The sequence below is a fragment of the Pteronotus mesoamericanus genome, unplaced genomic scaffold (assembly GCF_021234165.1).
Source record: "Pteronotus mesoamericanus isolate MK-2021 breed Mesoamerican mustached bat unplaced genomic scaffold, CSHL_Meso_final scaffold_167, whole genome shotgun sequence".
Taxonomy (NCBI): domain Eukaryota; kingdom Metazoa; phylum Chordata; class Mammalia; order Chiroptera; family Mormoopidae; genus Pteronotus; species Pteronotus mesoamericanus.
Window position 1 is genome coordinate 20,447,632 of NW_026555308.1, and position 21,575 is coordinate 20,469,206.

The window sequence follows — 21,575 nt, forward strand, 5'->3', positions numbered from 1 at the left end:
ACGTGCGCCTGCGGGTTGCGGCGCGGGCCCTGGGGCCAAGTGCCTGAGTTTGAAGCCACTGCTCACTAGCTGGGCTTCAGGAAAAGAAAAATAAAAACAAAAACAAAACACTTTATAAGACTGTTGAAGACTAAATTAAAATGTGTTCTAGCCCTGGCTGGTGTGGCTCAGTGGACTGAGTGCCGGCCTGCGAACCAAAAGGTCGCTGGCGTCAGGACACATGCCTGGGCTGTGGGCCGGGCCTCAGCTGGGGGCGTGCAAGAGGCAACAGATCGATGTGTCTCTCACACATCGGTGTTTCTCTCCCTCCTTTCTCTCTCCCTTCCCTGCTCTATAAACAAATAAATAAAATCTTTAAAAAAACATGTATTCTAACAGCTTAGAAGAGCGCCTGCCTCATGCACTTAGCAAACATTAGCTTTATTATTCCCTGGTTCACAGCATCCAAGTCTTGAGGGGCTGTCTGCTCCTGGAGCTGGGGGCCTGCGTCGGCCCCAGGACGCAGAACCACACCCAGGATCCCCCTGTGCCAGGATGCAGTGCAATGGCAGCTCAAGCACTCATGGAGGCATCTGCTTGGTAGCTGCAGAGAGAAACGATGGTACCCACACATACCTGTGAAAATTCGCTCATCAAACATCCTGGAGAGAGAGGAGAGACGGGCATGAGAGCGGTGCAGGCCCAAGGGCTCCCCCAGGCTCAGGGAGCCCGCCTCCAGGTCCCCTCAGTGACGGCCACTGAGTCCCACATGCATGGCTACAGCTGCAGACCTGGGCCCTAGGCTGGCTGCATGTGGACAGGAGAGGGCACGGTCCAGAACAGCTGGGTACCCCCAAATAGCCTGACACCCCAAACCATTTCTCCTCTGCAAGGGAAGGCATGGGCAAGCCCCTGGGTGGTTGTGGAGGGCCCAGCCTGCTCGTCACGATGCCCCAGGGGCCTCCTCAGCCCCGTGCTCTCCTTGGCCACAGCCGCTGGATGGCTCACACCCCTGTCCCACCAGGGCCCTGCAGGCCTTTACCTGACACCGCCTGTGTCTCAGGGACAATCATGGGGCGAGAAGCTCCGCCCAGGAAGCTTTCTGTCAACTGCCCATGCCAGGCTTGTCACCAGATCAGACATGCAAGATGACACATGGGCCCCCTCACATGTGTCTCAGAAGCCAAGGGGGCTCAAGTGGGAAGGGAGCTGGGAAGGACTTCAAGGGGAGGGGACCGCGAGCTCAGGTGGGATAGCTGATAGGCTCTCCTGGAAGGGCACAGGGGAGGGCGGGGGCTCCTCCACCTGGCGGGCTGTGCTCAGGCACACGGTCTCCACCCTGTGGGCCATGGGGAGCCCCTGAGGGCAGGGCACCGTCAGAGCATCATCAGAAGATGGGGGGGAGGTGAGAGATGCGAGTGCGGGGCCATTGAGAGACCTCTGAGTCACATTGGTGGGATACCTGGAAATGTGGCCAGGAAGATGAGGGTGGAGGAAAGGCGAGCAAGGGAGCTGGGGTTACCTGCCCACTAGTCTCCTGCCCTGGAGTTCCCTGTTCTGCCCCCGGCCCCAGCCAGGGCCGCACCCGCTGGGTGGCGAGCCGGGGTAGCTGGTCTGAGGGCCTGCAGTGCAGCTTGCGTGGCAGGAACAGCTTGACGAGGGGACAGGGTCTTGGTCATTGAACCCAGGCTGCAGAGGTGACATGGCGCAAATGAAGGGGTATCTGATTCCAAATACAAGGGGGTAACACCTAACACGGGCCCAGCAGAAAATTCAAAGAAAGGCAAAAAAGTCAGTGACGGGAGGCGAGGCCTGGGTCACCCAGGCAGCGAGACCACAAGCAGGATGTCACCTCAAGCAGGACTTTCCATTCTCATTCTGAGAGGCCCCCGGTCCCCCTTCTGCTCCCAAGGCCCACCCTCCTCTGGGTCCCAGAGGCCAAGGAGCAGCCAAGGGGGCCATTCTGGGGAAAAGTGGCTGCTTCCCGAGCCCGGCTTCCTCAGCCCCTCCCACGACAGAGGCTGCCAGTATCACCTGCTGTTTCATTGTTTATGGTTTTAGTGATTTATCAGGGAGCACGGGGATGGGGGCTCACACAGCACCCTGGTGGAGTCGGGGGGCAGACGACAGGGAGAAGGTCTAGTGGTGGCTCCACGGCTATGACATCCTCGTGGGCTGTGCAGCCTGAAGGGCTGTTTGATGCGCGCGGACTGAGGAACGCCGTCAACCGTCCACAGCACGCCCCCGTCTAGGGCCCTCCAGGCTCTTTTTATCCTAAGTTCTGCCTTAGGTAGAACTGACATGTCAACGCCCCCCCCCCCCCCCCCCCGGTGTGAACTCAGATGCCCTCACTAGGGGCTTGTGTCCTGGAGGGACAGGGAATTTGAAGCCCAGAGCTCAGCACAAGTATGGGTCTGGGGGCCAGAGCGCCCCCTACCACCAATAACAAGACCACAGGCCTTGTCGAGGGGCTTCTCCCTTTGGTAGGAGAGCACCCTGTCCTCCCTGCACCCTGCCTCGGCTGAGGCAGGCTCCACCTTCTGGCCGCATCCTAAGTCCCCTTTTCTCCTAACCCACATCTGCTGGATTGACCTCAGATGCTCTGTGGATGAGGTGGGGATGTGTAATAGTGGGACATGCACAGAGGGCTCAGAACGGAGCAGCCACTGTCCTAAGCACTTTACTTGTATCAAGTCATTTAGCCTCCGATCAGCACTATGTGGCACGGACAACCATTAGCCCCATTTTACAGACGAGGAAAGTGAGGCGTAGAGCAGACAAGTAACTTGCCCAAGGACACACAGCTGGGTAGGGCCATGATTGGAACCCAGGCCGTCAGTGCTGAAGTCAGGTCAACAAAAAGAACTCATGTTTATTGAGCATCTACTACGTGTCAGGTGCGTTATGTCCACTTCTTCAGTTTACGTCGAAAAAACGCGGGAGAGGTCCACCTGGGCCCTCTTCTCCTCTCCCCTCCTCCTCTCTCCTTCCTGTGATCCCTTCCGGGCCGTGCGACAACGCTCAGGTTTCTATCTCCAACCCAGGCCTCTCTCCAGGGCTTCTGACATCTCAGCTTGGCCTCCGAGAATTCCATCCCCTGAGCTTCCCTGAGTTAATGTATCCAAAATGAACTCACTCTGAAACATGGGGGTGATTCTTGCCTCCCCGCTCCTCTCCCTGCTCCCACTCCCCATCCCATCACAGATGAGAATCCCCCATCAGAGATGAGAATCTGTCCCAAATCCAGCCGCTTCTCTGCCTTCACCCACTGCCCTGGCCTGGTCCACCACTGCTGCCCCCTGTCAAGTCTCCCCGCCTCTGCTCAAGTCTCCCCAAGTCTGCTCTCCCTCAGTAGCCAGAGAGCCCGGCAGACCCCGACTCTGGCCTCCAGCAACCCTGCAGAGGTCCTACTCTCTGCTCCAGAAGGATCCTCAACCTCTGCTCACGCCTCAGCCTCCACAAACCTCTGAGCATCTAGGCTGCCCTTTTGCCCAAACACTGTCCAATCCCATGAGGTGCCCTACCCCCACCCCAACTTCTCAAACTCCCCACCCTGGCTTAACAAATGTGATGTTATCTCAGAAGCTCCCTGACCCCCCTAAATAAGACCCCCATTCCCATTTCTCTTTCTCCCGTTACCCTGTTTATTTCCTAAGCTCTAAGTAGTCAGAAGGTAGGAGCCCAAGTTTGGACAAGCATGTATTTGTCCATTCATTCCTTCGCTCATTCATTCCAGAGGTACGTACTAGGCATCTACTACATAACAGGGACTGTTAGGGTCACCGGGTATTCAGCAGTGAGCCAAACACAGCCCTGTGTGGAGTCCCTGCGTACGTTATAATCCGGTGGCAACAAAAAAGTGAGCAGGCACATGAGTACACAAATGCACTGGGATCGTGCCCCCAGAGAGGGAACATTCAGGAACGGATGCCTGGGAAGGGACCAGTGCACTGCTACCCGGAGGCAGGGTCTCTGGCTACCCTTCCATCTCTAGCCACTTAGGAGGGAGCACTGTGAAGTCTGGGCATCACCTGGAAATGCAGGTGTGGGCTTGGTGGTGCATACAGGTAGCTGTAAGGGCAACTCCCCTGCCAGCTATGAGGGCCAACACCCACCCCAGGGAGGAGGAGGCCGTACAGCTGTTAAGGGGTCTGAACGCCATCACAGGTCTGCCTGATTCTCTGTTAAGTCAGAGAACCCCTTCATTCCGCCTCTGCCCCATCGTCATCTCCCCATGGCCCAGCCTCGTGCTGCTGCTGCTCCTGTCCAGCCCTCACACTGGAACACCCTGAACCCAGGCTCAGCCTGGTGCAAAGGCCATGGCTGTGCAACGGCCCCATACCTCTTAATGATGAAGTGGATGCTGTGCCGCTCCTCTAGGATCCGCTTCAGCTTGGGGACCCCGTAGGTGCAGGGACGTTTAAAGGGGATCTTGTCCGGGATGCCCACGATCTCCACAGCCTCCGGATCGCAGGCAATCTTTCTGTAGGGGACGGGGACCATGTGGTCCAGGCCCAAGGCCTCCGCTGGAAGGGCAATGGCAAGGCTGAGTGCAAGATGGAGGCTGCAGGACACGCAGGGCCCCCGGCCGCGGTCATCATCACCTTCCACCTCCCTGGCATCTCTGTCCACCCAACGGCCACGCTGAAATGTCGAATCATGTTACTTCTCTCAAAAAAGGCCCACAGGCCCCCATCTCATTCAGCGATGGGCAAAGCCCTACCTGGGCCTGTAAGGCTGGATGTGACCGAGACCCCATTGCCTCTAGCCTTCTCTCCCTCCTTTTACCCCTCTGCTTGCTCACCCTGGTTTCTGCGGCCCCTTTGTTGCTTCCCTAACATGCCAAGCGCACACCTGCCCCAGGGCCTTTGCTCTTGGTCTTCCATCTGTTCAGATATTTTTCTCTCAGATAAACCATAAGCTTCCTTTCCTCCTTTTCCCCAAATGTCATCTCAGCAGCCTAAAACAGCACCTTCCCCACCCCCTTTGTTTTTCATCCTGCGTTTATCACCACCTGACATTACAAACACACTCATCTTGCTGACTGGCTTACTGTCTGGAACCTAAGCTCCGTGGGAGCAAGGGTGTTCACTCCCTGCTCCATGTCTGGGATGTAGGTAGGGCCGGCGCAGAGCAGCTGCTGCCTGCATATTCAGTGAGTGAAGGAAGGGCTCCGGGAAGCTCCCAGCCTGGAGGACGCTCTGGGCAGGATGCCGCTGGCCACACAGGTGTGCCTTTTCCTCCAGGGAGGGGTCCCCCACTCCTCTCACTCTTCAGTGACATAAATGAGGTGCAGATGAAGCTGACAGCTTTGCCGACAGCGGTGTAGACAGAATCTGGGCTCATGAGTGGTCACTTGTTCTTTTCTTCCAGACTATTAGGTTTGGTCTTGTGCATTTCAATCATCCTCTTACACCCCAGCTCCATGTGTTTATTCATTCACTCACCAAACACTATTTGACACCCACTGCGTGCCTGATGGCGTTTTCACGTGTCCCTGTTCTCCCCAAGGCTGGGGAGGTCTCAGGGGATGAGCTGGGCTGGGTATCCACTCCTGCCTTGTCACTCTGATCTCTCCCAAGGGCCCCACATCTCCTCACTGTTCCTCAGCCCCCTCCCCATCCTGGCCTTGTCTGTGTCCCCACCAGGTTTTGCCCGTGTTCTGACAAATACCAGCTCTGCGCTGGGCCTCCCTGGGATGCTGTCGACATTATTTTTTCTGTTGACGCAGCCCAGGTCTGCGTCGGTGGCTTTGGCAGCCAGCTCCCGCTGTGAAGTCACACTTAACTCATTGTCAAATTAAACCGTCGAAATCTCAACAGCTGTCAAACCATTTCTCCCCGCTACTCCCTCCTCCAACAGCACCAACCATGCCCCAGCCCCAGCACTTGAGCAGTGGGTTCCCTGAGCCTACGTGAATTCACCTCCACTCAAGTTCATCAGAGGTGCTGACCCTGTCTTCTCAGTAGCAACGAGATCCGGTTGAGAGGCATGATCCCGCCCAGCCTGCCACGGCAGCAGGGCTGGGGAGGGAGAACCAAGCCACCACACACAATCCTACATCCTTCGTCCAGCCTCAACCTCCTTCCAGGTAGCAATGTCCTTGAGGCTTCCTGAAGGCTGCTCTGTACCTTTTCTTTCTTTCTTTTCCCCTCTGCACCCCCAGCCCCATAATCTCACCCAGAACTGGGCTGAGAGAACCAGGAGCAGAATCTGTTTATCCAGGCTGTGCAGGGTGCCTCCAGTTGCCAAATGTCCTCACCCACGGGACGCCCCAGCACTCCCAGAGAACCTCCTCTGTCCCAAGGCAGTTAAAGGGAAAGCTGAGAGGGGGCAAGACCTGGACCACGCTAAGCCCAACGCTCCTTGGATTTGGCCATGGTGAGGCCCAGGTGCTGATGTCTAGGAAAGGTTCTACATTCTAGAAACATCAAGAGCCCACAACAGGCGAGGAGACTGCTGGCTGTGTGCCAGCTAGGCTGGGGCAGAGCCCTCCCCAGCTCCCTCCCCCGCCTCCCACCCAGCTCACACCTGCCTGAGGCCCACAGGAGTCAGGTGCAGACAGCCCTCCAGTACAGCAGTGCTGGGCGGAGGGGCTGAGTGGGTGGGCCAGGGTGGCCACATCAAAGGCACCCAGGCCATCCCAGACTCCTCCCTCAGGTCTCGAGGGCCCCCATTCCAACCTGGGACTGCCAAGCCCACATGCCCAGGCCGCCTGAGCCCCAGGCTGGATCAAAGGGCACCTCCTCCACCCAGCCGCCAATGACTCTCTGGGCCTGTTGAGAACTCCCCTCCCTTCGAGCTGCCCCGTCTTTCTGAGGGCTCCCATCCCTGTGTGCTACCGCACAGTGGGCTGTGTGACTGTACACCACTGCCTGCTCCTGGAGACATCTTCAGGCAACTGCTGAAGCACCTGGAGGCCAGAGCTGGTCTGAGTACCTGGCACAAGTGGGAGCTCAAAATGCATGACTGGTAACTGAGCAAATCAGTAAAGGTGTGTGAAGAAAAAAGAAGGGAAGAAAGCCAGACTGTTACGTGATGTACTGAGTACATATGTGGTCTTCAACTCTGGTTCCTGGCACAGGGCTCATAAAACCCTTGTAATTTCTTGGTGATAGAGGTGAGAAGGGCATCTCTTGTTATTCAAACAATAAACCCTTTTCAGGCACACCTGACAGGGCTGTGGGGGCCCACCGAGCCCAGGCTGGGCCTTGAAGAACAAGTGGGAGTTTGCTCCCAGAAGACGCCAAGGGCATGCCAGGCAGAGGGCACGGCACAGGCAAAGGCAAGGGGGCTGGAAGCGGCACGGAGCTGTGGGGAATTTGCAAGCACGTGAGGACAGCAGCCATTTTTCATTTAATGGCCTGCCTCCCGCAGGTGAGTCAAGGTCTGGGGCTTTGCCATCGGCCCCGCCTCCTGGAGAATCTAGAAGGGAAATATTGATACAACCACCCCCTGCCCAGACAGGAGATGACATTAGCACTGACGGCATGCGGGTGCCAGCATATGGCTCCCGCTGTCATGTTAGGGAACACAAGTGACTGTCACGTAATGAGATGCTCAACACGCGGCTGGGGCCACATAGTGAGCCGGGCCACCCACTCACCATATCTGCTGTTAAACAGGATCTGCACGCACTCCCGGAGTGTGTTGATGTCCTCAGTTTCCTTTATGAAGGCGTCCCACTTCTCTATCAAAACAGAGGAGGTACAAGTGAAAGCCAAAGACGTGATCCCACGGCCTGGCTACCTCGTGACGAGCGCCCCTGCCCTGTTCCCTCCTGGGGCTGTGCCCTAGGGACAGCCACCCTCCCTCCATGGCCCCGGTGGCCCTGGGCTTTCCCCTCCAGAGCCCCAGAGACCAGCCTCAGCCCTTCTACCATTCCCACCTTGGACCCGAACTCTAGCCTCCTCCAGGAAGCAGCCCCACAGAAATCCAGGGTGCTCTGACGGTCTCCCCACCTGCTCTCTCCTCTTGCCTCTGTCCACCGCCATGGGCAGTGGATACTGCGCAGGCGCGGCCTGTCCATCCTGGGCCCTTTGTGCCGCAGACATGTGGGAGGATGGGAGAAGGCTCCCTCCGAGTATGGAGAAGCCGAGTCCTGACCTCGAAGACCTAAGCCTCAAGCCTCATACATTTGGGGCCTCACCGAGCCTTGGCCTTGTCAGCTTCCCCCAAACCCTTACCCCTGCTGGCCTCTTACCTAAAACCAAAGCTTCTGCCTCAGTTCACTCAATGACAAGAGTGATCATTTGTCATTATAGTTATACCGTGACATCTTTAATTTATTAAGTGCTCAATCGGTGCTAGGTCCTTTATATCTAAATAATATCCTACTTAATCCCCCATGACATTTAAACATAGATATTATTTCTATTTTTCAGATGGGAACACTGAGGCTCAGAGAGGCTCAGCATCTTGCCTGAGATCACTCAGCTAGTGCCTACCCAGTGAGGTTCTATCCCAGCTTGCACCCCTGGGCCCACCATGGCCTCCCACCGTGCTGTTTCACCTGGATATCCACGTTCCCTCCCTGCTAGGGGTGGACTTTGTTTGGGGCAGCGGGGTTTCAATTCTCAGCCCAGGGGGCTAGGTTTCCTTAAAAAAGCCTCTCATTGAAGGTGACGCTGAGACCTTCACAAGGCAAGACCGTTAGAAAGTCTTACTTCATCCCTTTTCAGTATAAATGAATCCCAGATTTTCCTGCTCTCCGTTCTCTGGGAGGTACTTTCAAATCTGTTCACATTTTTTGGATACTCCTTGTTTCAAGAGGTGGAGTTTAATTCCTCTCTCTTCCCTTGAGTCGGACTGGATTGAGCTTTTGGCTTCCGGTGGGCAGACTATGGCAGAGGTGGCCATGATTTCTGAGGCTAGGCCACAACACACACGTGGCTTCCTCCTTACTCCCCTGGGATCACGGACTTCAGGAGGCCAGCTGCCACGCTGCCAGGGCGCCCAGGCAGCCCTGTAGAGGCCACATAGTGAGAATCGGCCTTCTGCCAACAGCCACACCACCGGGCTAGGAAGTAGGTCCTCTGGCCCCTACTTTCAGACAGCGACGGCCATAGCCGACACCTTGGTGACAACCTCATGAGAGATCCTGAGCCAGAACCACTCAGCTGAGCTGCTCCTGAATTCCTGTCCTACAGAGAATGTAAGATATAAGTACTTGCTGGTTCGAGCTAAGTTTTGGTGCAGTATGGTACACAGCAATATTTACTCACAAGTCCCTTGTGCAGACTGCTCCTCCTTTCTCTCTGACCAAGAGTCAACGGATAGATTCCCATTTCCTCAAGCACCACCCCCAGCCCTGGATCCCCACTCTCGTCTGGGTGCTTCCATGGGCACTGTCCTACCTGACTTGTCATGGACAATGGAGAAAAGAATACGCTTAGAGGCATGGACGTTCTGAATGAGAGGCCCACCAGGCCCGGTGGGCTTCTGTCCTGGACAAGGAAGAGGAAAAGTACAGGTTTAAGGTGGGCTCCTGAGGGATCCCCAGATGCAGCCTCAATGCACAGGCACTGGCTCTGGGGTAACTATCTCACCCAATACAAACACCCCGGAACTGAGTCCTGTGACCATGAACTCTAGGCAAGTTCCCTGACCAGAGGCCTGTGACATTCCTTAACAGTCTGCTACCCAAATGGCAGATCAGGTAGAGCAGGATGTCTGAGGTCACCTTTTACAGGTGGGGACACTTGTTTCAGACATGTAAGTCCCATCCCCCTGCTCAGCCCACACATTTGTGTCAGGGGTAGGGGGAAAACATCCTTTTTTCTCCTACCTATAATAACGGCAGTAAATTTAACTTAGAAGCACACACTAGGCACCAAGCTTTGGATGCGTTTTAATACAGCAGTTCTCTAACTTGAGTGTACACTACAAGCACTTGGTGGACTTGCCAAAGTGCAGACAGCTAGACACCGCTCCTAAAGCTTCAGACTCAGCTGGACTTCGGTGGGGCCTGAGGATGTGCATCTCTAACATGCTATGCCATTGAATCATGGTAACAACACTGCAAGGTGGGTACTTCTGGCATCTCCATTTTATAGATGAGGAAACTGAGGCTCACAGAGATGGAGATTTGCCCCAGGACACTCAGCCACTAAGTAGAGAGGCCAGGAGAGGAACACAGGTCTTTCTCACACCCAGCTGTTCCTTCTCTGATGCTTCCAGTGTCCCCAAGCCAGTGGGTATACAGCAGTTGCTTAGTAAATGCACATGACCGATTAGCATGTTTTCCACAGACTCCTCTGTGAGTCCTCTGGGTGTCTCCTGGTCCCAGGCCAAGGACACTGTTCACAGATGGCTGAGGGAAGGCCTGGAATCTGGTTGGGTCTAAGCTACAATGCCATCTGTCCTGCCCCAGCCCCTTGCCCTAATGTTCTTCCTTCAGGTTGGGAGGGCCTGAGCACCCTGACTTGCCCTGCATGAGTGACCTCTGCCCCGCCCCCACACTTGGGGGCCCCAGCAGCAGCTTACCACAGCAGTCGGGGAAGTCTTGGGCAGCAGGAGTCTTGGACTCGGGCCCAGGCCGGCCGAGGCCCAGGTCGCTGGGGGCCAGCGGGCAGGCAGGCACTTCCTGCTTGAGCTCTCTCATGGTGTGGTTGGGGAGTGCGGTGCTGTACAGGAAGCTGGCCATGGAGGAAGAGGTGGCAGTGGGGGGCAGGTCCTGGGGTGGCCCCTTGGGGGCCTGGCCATGCAGGCCACAGTCCCGAGACCCCTTGGCTAACAGGGAGACACCGTTCAGCTCCACCAGAGCCTTTGAATCCCGCCCGCCATCCTCGAGTGGCCTGGGTAAAGGAGAGAAGGACACAGGACAGCTCTGTACACCTGTCTCACTGGCTGCACCTCCTGCGCTGTAGCCCCTCGGCCCTCTGTCCGCAGGACGACAGCCTGTGAGGTACGCAGGACAGGAGCCATTTCCCATTTTACAGGTGCAGGCACAGGCCTGCGGAGGGACGTGACGTGACGTGCTCAGTCCACACGGCTGGGCCACCAGAGGACCCAAGCCCTGCCTGCTTGCAGCCTCTGTGCCTCTGTCCCCCAACTGTCTTTCCAGCTGCAGGTAATTGTCTCCCATCTCCCACCCTATTTCTTTCCTTCCCGCCTTGTGTGCTGACGGTGGCCCCAAGCACTGACAGCCCTCAGGCTGGCTTCCCACCGCCACACATTTACACGGCTCGCTCCTGACATCTGCAGTATTGTTGGTGCTTTTTTTCCCCCAACCAAGGCTCTTCCAGCCTCTTTGCAACACAGTGGTCCCCTGGGAGGACTGCAGGGACCGAGCGCCTCTCAGGTCACTCCCATGACAGGGCTTTGGCCTCACCTCCACCACTGGATTGGGAGCTTTTACAACCAGGGTCCCCTGTGAGGATCTGAAGTCCCCTCCCCGCTGGCTGGGTAAGTGACCCCAGGGGGATGAGCAGCATGGAAACAGGTCACCCTCCGGGGCCGGCCCTTATGGTCCGGCCACCAGACCCTGGCCCACGTCCAGGCTCAAGAGGCAGCCTCACTCACCTCTTCAGCTTGAAGCGGATACGGTGGCTGTGCTCCAGGATGGCCATGAGGGCCTTGGGGTCATACTCCGCCGGCCTCCGGAAGGCCAGACCCTCGGGCAGCCCCTGCACAGCAAGCAGCCCTGGCTCCCTGAGTAGCCTCTCGTAGGGCAGTGGCACCACGCTGGCCCTTCCCAGGGCCTCACCTGTGGGGGCGGGTGGTTGAGGAGAGGGCCTCGTATGAGAGGGAAGCCAGGATGCGGTGGGGGCCAGGCTGCCCCAGGACTGAGGCCATGTTGAGTGACTGACCCCCTACGGTGCTGGGTTCAGGGTGGGCGGGGAAGAACCCCATCAGCTCCTTAAATGCGAACTTCACTCAGAATAAGCACCGGAGGTGGGTGGATTGGTGGATGGGGGCGGAGGGTTAGGCGCCACTGTCTGAGGGCCAGGGCTTCCTCTGCCTTGCTCTTCTCCACTCCGGGCAGCTGAGTGGAGGGGAGAGGAGGCCTGGGGCAGTGGGCAGGAGGTGAGGAGGGGTGTGAGAGATGAGAGAAAGAGCACAGCAGGGAGATGAGAAGCAAAACACCACAGGGAGGAAGGGAGAGAATGAGAGAGAGGGAGAGAAGACAAGGAAGACAGGAAGTAGAGAGGAAGCAGAGGGGATTCAGAAAAAGAGAGAGGAGAGGCAGACTGAGAAGATGGTAAGGATGAGTGAAGGGGTGAGTACAGGGGAGACTGACTGGGGATTGAGGGAGTGGGAGGGCCGAGAAGCCTGGGCTCAGAAACAGCTGCTGTTGCTCCCATGCTACAGCCCCCACCCAGAGCCAGAAAGGGGCCACCACCTCATCGCCCCGATTCTGCCCGAGGTGGGGAAGGGGGCCAGGGCAGAGTCGGCGGGGGCACCGGGGGCTCTGGGCACGAGCCCTGCAGGTGGCTAGCGTGTACAGTGGCCTAGCCAACCACGAGTGACAAGTCCTCTTGTCCCAGGGTGGCCAGTGTGCGCGGCCAGGACCCCTGGAGCCTCTGTCCACCCTCAGCCTCCTTCTGACGTCTAGACAACAGCAAGAGTTTCCTCACAGACCTTTGCTCCGTAGAACCAAAGAGTGAATAGGCAAAGGAATAAAGCAAGTCAGAGGTAAATGAGGGGGGACTCTTAGGGACTTGCCCAGGGTCACCCAGGCAGTGTGAAGGTTACCGCTAGGTCCCGAGACTCTGCAGCCTGACACTTCCCAAGAAAGGCCAGGCCTCTCCCTCCCCAATGCCCCAGGACGGACTTGGCTGAGCAGTTAGCCTTCACTCAGTCATTCAACAAGCGCCCTTCAAACACTCGCTGCTGCTGCTGGGCCCTGACCTGCAGGCCGGAGACGGCAGGAGCGGACAGTCTCTGACCCAGCTGAGAGCAGTGAGGGGAGAGGGCACAGTGGGTTCCCAGAGGGAGCCCTGATCAGTGCGGGGGCCGGGGGGGCTTCCTGGAGCTGAGCCTTAGAGAGTAACAAGGTGTCCATCACACAAAGGAGAAGGCAGTCTCAAAAGGCACAGTGGCACAAAGGCGAGGCGGTGTGAAACGAAGTCAGAGGTGCTGGAGAACAGGAAGTGGTTCTGTGGGGTGGGTCAGCCCAGCCAGAGGTAGGCAGGGAGGGGCTGCAGTGGGGGCTTATGCTACACCGAGGGTGACAGAGTGCCCCCGCAGGCAGTGGAGGGAGGAGCAGGGTCAGATTTATGCTTGGGGAGGATGCCCTTGGTCACAGGTGGGTGAGGGCAGCAGGGGGGTGAGGAGGCCTTGGGCCATTTCCAGGTGAGAGGTGGCAGCGAGCAATGCCAAGGCAGGGGCAGAGGGGATGGTGGGGTCAGAAAAAGGGGCTGGGGTAGAAGATCCACGCCTAGGGACGAGGGCTAGAGGAGAGCTGGGGGCAACACCCCATGCCTGAATGTGCTGCCCAGGGTCTGTAGTGGGGCGGAAGGGAGCCTCCTCATCGGGGCAGGGCCTGGGGCGCCCACCCCCCTGGGGGCCCCAAATGGAATGAGGAAGGATCTTACTATAAAGAACATCAAACACCTCCTCTACCATCTTCCGCAGAAGGTACACATCTGAGCCATGCTCCAGGGTAGACCGTGGGATGTTCCGGCCACCAACCTCACCCCGAGGCACCTTCTTGTGGTGCTCTGCCTCTGGCTCCTTCCATGGGGGTCCTCCTGTGGGACACAGAGCATACGGCAGGGCGGTGTGAGCACCCATCTCCCCACCTGCCTGGTGAGCTGTGATGTCCCTGGTGCAAATGAATGAACAAAAGAATGAATGAAAGAAAGAAAGAATGAATGAAAAAACAAATGACGAATTAATGAGTGAGCAAACCCTGCCTAGGGCCAGGGCTGGTCTTGGGGCCTGGGTCTTATCCTTGGTCACCTCTAACTTGCTGTGTGACCTTAAGCAAGTCTGTTTCCTCTCTGGGCCTTAGTCTGTGAACTCTCGCTGCAGATCAGCTGGCCTGGCTCGGAACTGGGTTTCAACAAATGTCTGTTCCACCCACCCCTTCCTGTGCTCTGACATTAATGCTCTGTCTTAAACAACCGAGGCCCTAGTTTTCTGCTCTGCTAAGGGAGATGATGAGGACACTCCCAGGAGGCTGAGAAGCTGCAAAGAGGCAGGTTCACGCTAGGCTAGGCTGGGGCGGAAGCTCAAGAGTGTCAGTGGGTCCTGGGGTGGGGAAGGTGCTAGAAACAGTGTGGGAAAGGGAGATGAGAGGAGGGCCCAGAGGCCCCCTCCCAGCTTGGAGCCTGCTCTCCTCCGGGGATCTGTGAAGCTTGAAATAAACCAGCTGAGTTCCCAGTGCTATAAATAGTGGCTCTGCCTGGCTCCGGGAAGCCAGGTGCACCTTCCTCAGGCCCCAGTCTGGCTCCCAGCCTGGCCAACTAGGGGCCACAGACCCTGCCACTGCCCACCCTACCCTGGCCCAGCCCCCACCCTAGGGTGCAGACTCTGAGGCCTGAGTGGGATGCGTAGGCTGGCTGGGGAAGCAGCTGATCCCCAGTAATGACATGTCCAGTGCTTTCCCTGAAATGGCTGATCCTAGGGTCCAGGTCTGCGGTGTAATGAAAATCCCAGTACTGGTAAGACAACAGTTGGCATCTACCAAGTGTGAACTCAGTGCCAGGCATTGTTCTATTGCCATGTATTAATTAATTTAATCCTCATTGTTCTATTGCCATGTATTAATTCATTTAATCCTTAGACTGACCTGTGAGGAGGGTAGGACTGTTCTCCCCTTTCACAGATGAGGAGGTTGAGGCCCAGTCGGTAGCAGGTGGCAGGGCCAGGATGTGTCCCCAGCTGTCTGACTACAGGGCCTGTTCTTAACCCAAGAGTTCTGAGTCCCAAATTGCGGGCCTGAATGTCAATCGAGTGCTGACCTTCAGGGCTGGGGCCAGGTCCTAACCCTGTAGGACCTAATCCACCAGAAAAGTGAAGGTGACCCCCGCCCCCCGCGTACTGCCAAGCTGAAGCACCAGGCACTGGTGGAAATTTAGGGCGCAGGAGGCTGGCGTGGAGTGGGGAGCAACCATAGCATAGGTTCAAAGGGTTGGGGGTCCAAAAGGGACCTGGGGCAGGAGGCTGGGAAGGCACCTGCCAGATAGAAGAGAGAATGAGACCCTTCCAGGTGGGGAACAACAGGGGCAAAGGCAGAGGTGAGACAGGACACAGAAGGCTGGCGAACTAACACTGCAGCACCACACAGCCGGGGTGACTGCAAGGAATGCCGGGAGGACAGGATGCAGGGGCAGGGCCTGGGTGGTAGGGGCCCCAAAGGCTTGGGGAACAGTTAAGAGTTGGGGGCTTCAGGTCAACCCCTCTGCTTCGGGGCTTCCAGCTCAAAGCCCTGAATGCTGGCCTGTGCCGAGCGCAACGAGGGCCCTGTGGCAGGGCTCCTGGGGGTGCCCGTGCTGCATCTCCCTGATTTTGAAGGGGTGTAGTGGGAAGGGCATGGTTTTCAGAACCAAAGGCCTGGCCTGGAACCCCTCCGCACTCTCTTGTCATTTATGCTCACTGAGCCTCAGTTTCTCATTTGTAAACCAGTGGTCACCGTGCCCTAAGCCTGCTGGGAAAAGTAAACGGAGCGCCAGCACATGGCCCGGGCCAGCAGCACTGACGGCTCACGTTCACTGAGCATTTCCTACATGCAGCTGGGCGTGTCCTCAGTCACTCCATCCCCAAGAGCCACCAGGTGGCTCCAAGATTATGTTACTGTAACAGTGACAGTGCCTACCTCATAAGGTTGACGTCAGGATAAATGTGTTGGCATTGTGAAGGGTGCTGCACGCAGAAGGCACTCAACAAGTATTAGCTGAACAAATGGGCTCGGCCCCTGTGTCAGAGACGCACAGGAACTGGGCAACCACACTGGGCCTCAGTGTCTCCTGTCAATGAGCAGACGGGGTCGGCTGGGTCTGGCTGGCCCTGGGGTTCAGTCAGCCAGGCTTTGTCAACTGCAGGGCTGCCGTACAATTACAACTAAAACTGGGGCCGCCCCTGATAACGCCACCTATCCGGGGCGTCCCCCCACACCGAGTCACCCCGATGTTGTTTTGGGGATGCAGTGCCCTGGCCCTCCGGAGTCCCGGGGTACTCACGGCAGAACCTGAGGAAGTCTGACTGCAGCTCCTTCCGCGCATTCAGGAACATCCTCCCCTTTTCGGTGCCCACCACGAAGGCGCTCTCGTCATGCACCGCGACACAGGCCACTTCTGCGTTCAGCTTGGAGAGCGCTGAGCACTACAGGAGGAGCAGGGCGTGTGAACTGGGCGAAGGTCCCCCATCCCCGCACACCTCCGTGCAGCTTTGGGGGTGGGATGTGAGTTCCCGCCAGCAACTCCAAGGAGGGGCCGCTCCTCCAACATTCTCAGTCTTAGATTCTGCAGAGGGGGTCGATGAATGACCCCTGCCCCCCCCCCACCTCGAGCTTGGCCAAGGTCAGGGGAGAAGTGTAGGGAGGCTGGGGAGGACAAAGACACAGGCCTCTGGCCCTCTCTCCTCCCACATCCTCCTCGCTCTGGGGTGGGCTTCCTATGGGAAGCCTGGACCCAGCCCCAGGGACAATCCTGTCCTGGGCTCTCTAAGTCCCGGATGAGGAGAAGGTGGGATGGGCCCCAGGAAAACAAAGGCTCAGACAGATCCAGGCTTCAATCCCACCTCAGCCATTTCCTGAAAGACCGGAGCAGTTATGTCCTTCACTGGCCCCCAGTTTTCAATCTGTGCAATGGAGATCAGCAGCTGAACTGGAGGGGTTCCTTTTTTATTTTTTAAAGATCTTATTTATTTATTTATTTATTTATTTATTTTAGAGAGAGGGGAACGGAGAGAGAAAGAGGGGGAGAGAAACATCAGTGTGTTGTTGCCTCTCACATGCCCCCTACTGGGGACTTGGCCCGCAACCCGGGCGTGTTCCCTGACTGAGACTTGCACCCTTTGGTTTGCAGGCCAGCGCTCAACCCACTGGGCCACACCAGCCAGAGCTTGAAGAGTTTTCAACGGGTTTGGCTGCGGGGATTCAAGGAGGGCTGGTTGGCGGGAAAGAATCTAGAAACTGGGGCATCCCAGGCAGGTATCCAGGCAAAGAGGTATATTTGCAGCCCCCGAGTTGGGGTTGGCAGGCCCACTGCATGGGAAGCCCTAACATAGGGGGCCCTCAGCCAAGACCACCACTATCTCAGGCCTCTGACCTACCTCACCAGGACAACCCTGCCTGTAAAACTTGCGGCATGCAGTCGGTGCCCAATAAATGCTGGTTTTCATATGGGTTAGGTAGTGCTTTGCTGACAGTCAGGAAGCCTGGCTTCTAATCACAGTTCTGCAGCTATGTGACCTACACACACCCTCTGTGGGCCATACCCATGCCTCCTGTGCCAGCTCCGACCTGGGGTCACTCGGGTGAGGAAGCTGCCAGCAGGCCTGTCCTCATGGACCCCCTACTGAGGGGTGTTTTCGTTTCCCACTCTCTAAGATTAAAACAAAAATCTGCCTCTCCCTTTCCCCGCAGCAATGCTGTAGAATATTAACAAACGAAGACAAATAGATCTGGTGGTTTCTAACAAAGAAGTGGCCATCAGAGCTGGAGGAGGGTCCTTGTTAAGGGGTCACGTCTTAGCTGGAGGAGCGGAGGCCACCGCTGAAAGCCTACTCGCCTAAAGGCACCGAGAATGGGGGCCGTGAGGAAATGCGTGGAGCGGGGTCTGAGACAAGGGGCTGGAGGGTGGTGATGAACAGACAGCACTTTGGCCCCACACCCCTGCAGACCCCCTGAGGACCCTGGCCCTGAGCCCTGGGGGATGCTCAAGTTCAGTCATTTCCAAGCAAGGGCCATGTCACCCATGAAGGTCCCTCAGGAAACTCATTAAGGGCCCCAGAGCTGGGACAGCTTGTTTTATTCATGTCACCGGGCTGGCTACAGGGTCATCCTCCTCCAAGCTCTAAGGAGCCTCTGAAAACCCCTCTGGACCAGTGCTCCCCAAAAGAACTCTCTGGCGTGAGGGAGAAGTTCTGTTTCTTCACCATCCAATACTGTGGCCACTAGCACTTGAAATGAGGCTAGTGTGACTGAGCAACGGAATTGTTTACTGTACTTAATTTGAACTAGTTCCCATTTAAATGTCACTTGCCACTGTGACTAGCGGGGCCATCACTGCCTGGGTCAGCTAGAGTCCCACTACCACCAAGCTAACATGCTGCAGGACAGAGGGCGGAGCTCCTGCACGTGGGAGGGGCGCACCCAGCTGGCCTCCCCGGGGTGCCTCCAGCCTCTGGCCCGAACACCACCGAAGCTGCCCTAGAACTGCCTACAGCAGGAACAGTCTGGAAGGAGCTCCTTTGTCCTAGAGGAACTGAAGACTTTGCACCTGAGTCCACTTTAAAAGCTGGTCACACTGTGTGCCCTCTCTGGATTTCAACTTCACCATCATAAAGTGCTGATTTTTAAAAATACGTATTTTATTTATTTTTAGAGAGAAGGAAAGGGAGGGAGAGAGAAGGAGAGAAACATTATCGTGTGGTTGCCTCTCGCGTGCCCCCTACTGGGGACCCTGGTCTGCAACCCAGGCATGTGCCCTGACTGGAAATTGAACTGGTGACCATTTGGTTCACAGGCTGGTGCTCAATCCACTGAGCCACACCAGCCAGGGCCTTAAATGCAGGCTTTTTTAAAAAACACCTGCCTACCCTTCACCACAGAACTTTCCCCCAGTAAAAGACTAGGGGAAAACGACATTACTATTTCCTCATTTGGGGTAAACGGCTACAAGCTTAGGTGTGTAGGCCGTGGTGCCACAGGTGTGATGTATGGAGTCCCGTGTCTGTCTCCCAGCCCCGGGATGCAGTCTCAGCTCTTGCTGTAATGCTGGGATTACAGCTCTCTAATGAATCACTGCCCACACATTACCCTTCAGGTGCTGCAGAGGAGACTTGTGACCGTGCCAGTGACAGGCCTTGGACGGCAAGAGGTAATGAAATGAGGACAAGGGGATGAGGGCCGGAGCCAGGGTTTATTCCCAGGACTGGATTTTTACGTTCTTGATCTCACTCAAGCTCTCCCACCCCAACACAGGCCGAGGCCCTTGATGCAGGTGGGAACCCTGAGGCTGGGGTCCATGAAGGCTGCTCTAAGTGGCAGAGGTGGAACTCAAGCACCATGTCTGGTAATAAAGCTGGGTGTCCCTCTCCTCCAGGGGCGGGCAGGGGCACTCACCATGGAATCTAAGGCAGACACGAGGCTGGTGATGATCTCGTCTTTGCGGGCGAAGGCGGAGTTCCAGCGGTCAGGCCCGCAGCCATTGGTGGGGACGTCGCAGCGCTTCCCCAGTAAGGCCATGGTCACCTGGAGAGAAAGAGAGGGAGTAAACAGAGATGGGCATGCGCCACAGGGCCTGGCCCACATGGTGGGTGCCCACCCCACCTGGCCTGGCCCCAGACTGCAGGGCTGCCTCTCCTTCCCACGTGGGACGAACGCGAACTGGCCTTCCATTCTCCTGAGGTCTCATATGCACGATGGAGTTAGAGCCTTGACAGGTCTGGACTCCACAGCTCATACGTGGTCTTTAATGGTGTGGGCACAGATGGCAGGGTGACTGAGAGGTGTGCCCACAGCACGTCCCCCACGTCTGCAGCCCCAGAACTGAGCCCAAGACCATGACCAGTGTGTCCAGAACCCCAACCATCGCCTCTCCCCGTGCACACCGCTCTAGCCATGGCTCTCTCCTGCACACACCCTCTGCGGCTCCCTACTGCCCACAGTAGTACTTGACTCAGCTTGGTATTCAAGGTTCCTGGTCTACACTCCCATGTTCCGGGTATTCTAAGTGTCACCAGCTCCCAAACATACCGACATTCTTATGGCGCCCCAGCTGTCACAGGTTCCATTCTCCCTGCCCCGAGTGCCTTTCATGGGCCCTTCGTCATCCACTGACTGCCCACTCTCAGCTTTCCATGGCTGCCTCTGTTGGGAAGGCACCCCCTGCCCCGGCCTCCTGCCGCGGCTGGGTCGGGGGCCCTTGCTGGCCTCCCACATGTCCCAGAGCTCCTCCATCACAGCACTGTATCAAGCCACATGCTCCCCTGGGCAAGGCCACTACCCCGAGGCCTCTGGGCCACAGTCTACCCTCTGGCTGTTGGAATTCAGTCTCAGAGGTCCAGAGGTTGCTTGTCTCAGACCAGAGTTTCCTCCACACAGGACTTTGTCCCCTTGTCATGAGGTCCCTGGAGAACAGAGCTGCATCCTCCCCGTTGCTGAGGCACCCTCAGACCAGGGCCTCCTCTCAGGAACTCCCCAGGCAGGAAACAGGCCTGCGGCCCCTGTCCCACCCAGCCTGGCCTGGGCACCCACTAGATACAAAGGCTGGCCTCCCTCAGTTCCTGTTCCATCCTGCCCCTCCCTTTCTGACCCCAGGAAACAGGTCCAGGGAGCCCACCCACAGGCCTCCCCAGCACCAGTGCCATCCTCTGAGGCAGCTGCCCCCTCACCAATCCAAGCAAAAGAGAGGGCAGAGGTTTGTCAGTTTCCCTCTCGGGGCTCAGCCCCATCTAGTGCTCTGTGCACAGGTCTCGGGCAGCCAGTTCAGGGGAGTGAGCAGAGACCGGGGCTGGAGGGAGCCTGCGAATGAAGCCCCCTTTACTTCAGCACATCAGGGTGAAGGAGTCTGTGCACATGACTATGGGGGCAGCACGGGGCAGGTGACAGCTGGGCCTGGCGCCTCAAATGACGCCAAGCCCTGAGCGTCTTCTGACACTGCAGCTGTCCCTGGACCTTCTGCTCTGTGAGCGCAGGGGTCAGTCTGGTTGTCGCTGCTGCACGCCCAGGGCACCGCTCAAGGCCCAACATAGAAGAGGGACCAAGGCACTGTGGTCCAAATCGAGAACTGAGGCCTTTAAGTGGGTCATGAAATCAATGACATCGAAGAGCAAATGTCCGAGCGCATCACATATAACAAGGTGAGAGGTGTCCAACATCAGTTACAGAAACGTTCAAAGAAATTAGGGAGGCATCAGAGTTGGCTCTGGCCTCAGTCTGCTGTTTGGATGTGGATAAATACTGATTTTAACAGCAGCGGGCCAAATGTGTATTGGGTTCACTTCTAGATGTTTGTAAGATGTACTTCTTCCCCTAGGTTGCAGTGCTATAAAAGTTCAAAATCCACAGTAGTAAGGATGTCGAGGGTATGACAGGCCACAAAGACGACGTGCTAATGGACCAAGAGGCAGCCCGGCGCTGTGGCAGGGGCCTTCTGCAGCACAACCAGACGCGAGGTTTGCCAGCCTGTGGCGCTTGAGGCTTGTCCCCCCCTCTCAGCCAACCCTGCTCAGCAGCCTCTGACCCATTCCCAGAAAGGCCTCTGCCTGCCAGCCTCCCGGCTGCGGGAGCCCAAATCGAATCAAGGCAAAGTAGGAGGCACCAGACAGCATTCCAGCCCGGGTCTCCAGATCGTCCCAGTCAGCTGCTGACTCCTAATCCATTTAGGAAGGATCCAAGGAGTCAGAAAGGGAGGGGTGATGGAGGAAGTGAAGGGAGGCTGGGCTGTGGGCCATCCCCAGCCTCCCTGTCCTGGCCATCAGGA

The 21,575-nt window shown here is 57.0% G+C and overlaps 1 protein-coding gene across 2 annotated transcripts in view; it reads right to left on the minus strand.

Annotated features, from left to right (window-relative positions):
• Positions 1-21,575, minus strand: part of GTF2IRD1 (GTF2I repeat domain containing 1) — a 106,804-nt gene that overhangs the window by 56,654 nt on the left and 28,575 nt on the right. For both annotated transcript variants that reach the window (XM_054589712.1, XM_054589711.1), the window contains exons 2-10: positions 19,214-19,342; positions 16,107-16,248; positions 13,518-13,673; positions 11,503-11,686; positions 10,465-10,775; positions 9,336-9,425; positions 7,586-7,669; positions 4,322-4,505; positions 616-641 (exon numbers count right to left, since the gene is read on the minus strand). In XM_054589712.1, coding sequence (XP_054445687.1) covers positions 616-641; positions 4,322-4,505; positions 7,586-7,669; positions 9,336-9,425; positions 10,465-10,775; positions 11,503-11,686; positions 13,518-13,673; positions 16,107-16,248; positions 19,214-19,336 — 1,300 coding nt within the window. In that variant the 5' untranslated portion in view covers positions 19,337-19,342. The remainder of the gene's footprint in view (positions 1-615; positions 642-4,321; positions 4,506-7,585; positions 7,670-9,335; positions 9,426-10,464; positions 10,776-11,502; positions 11,687-13,517; positions 13,674-16,106; positions 16,249-19,213; positions 19,343-21,575) is intronic.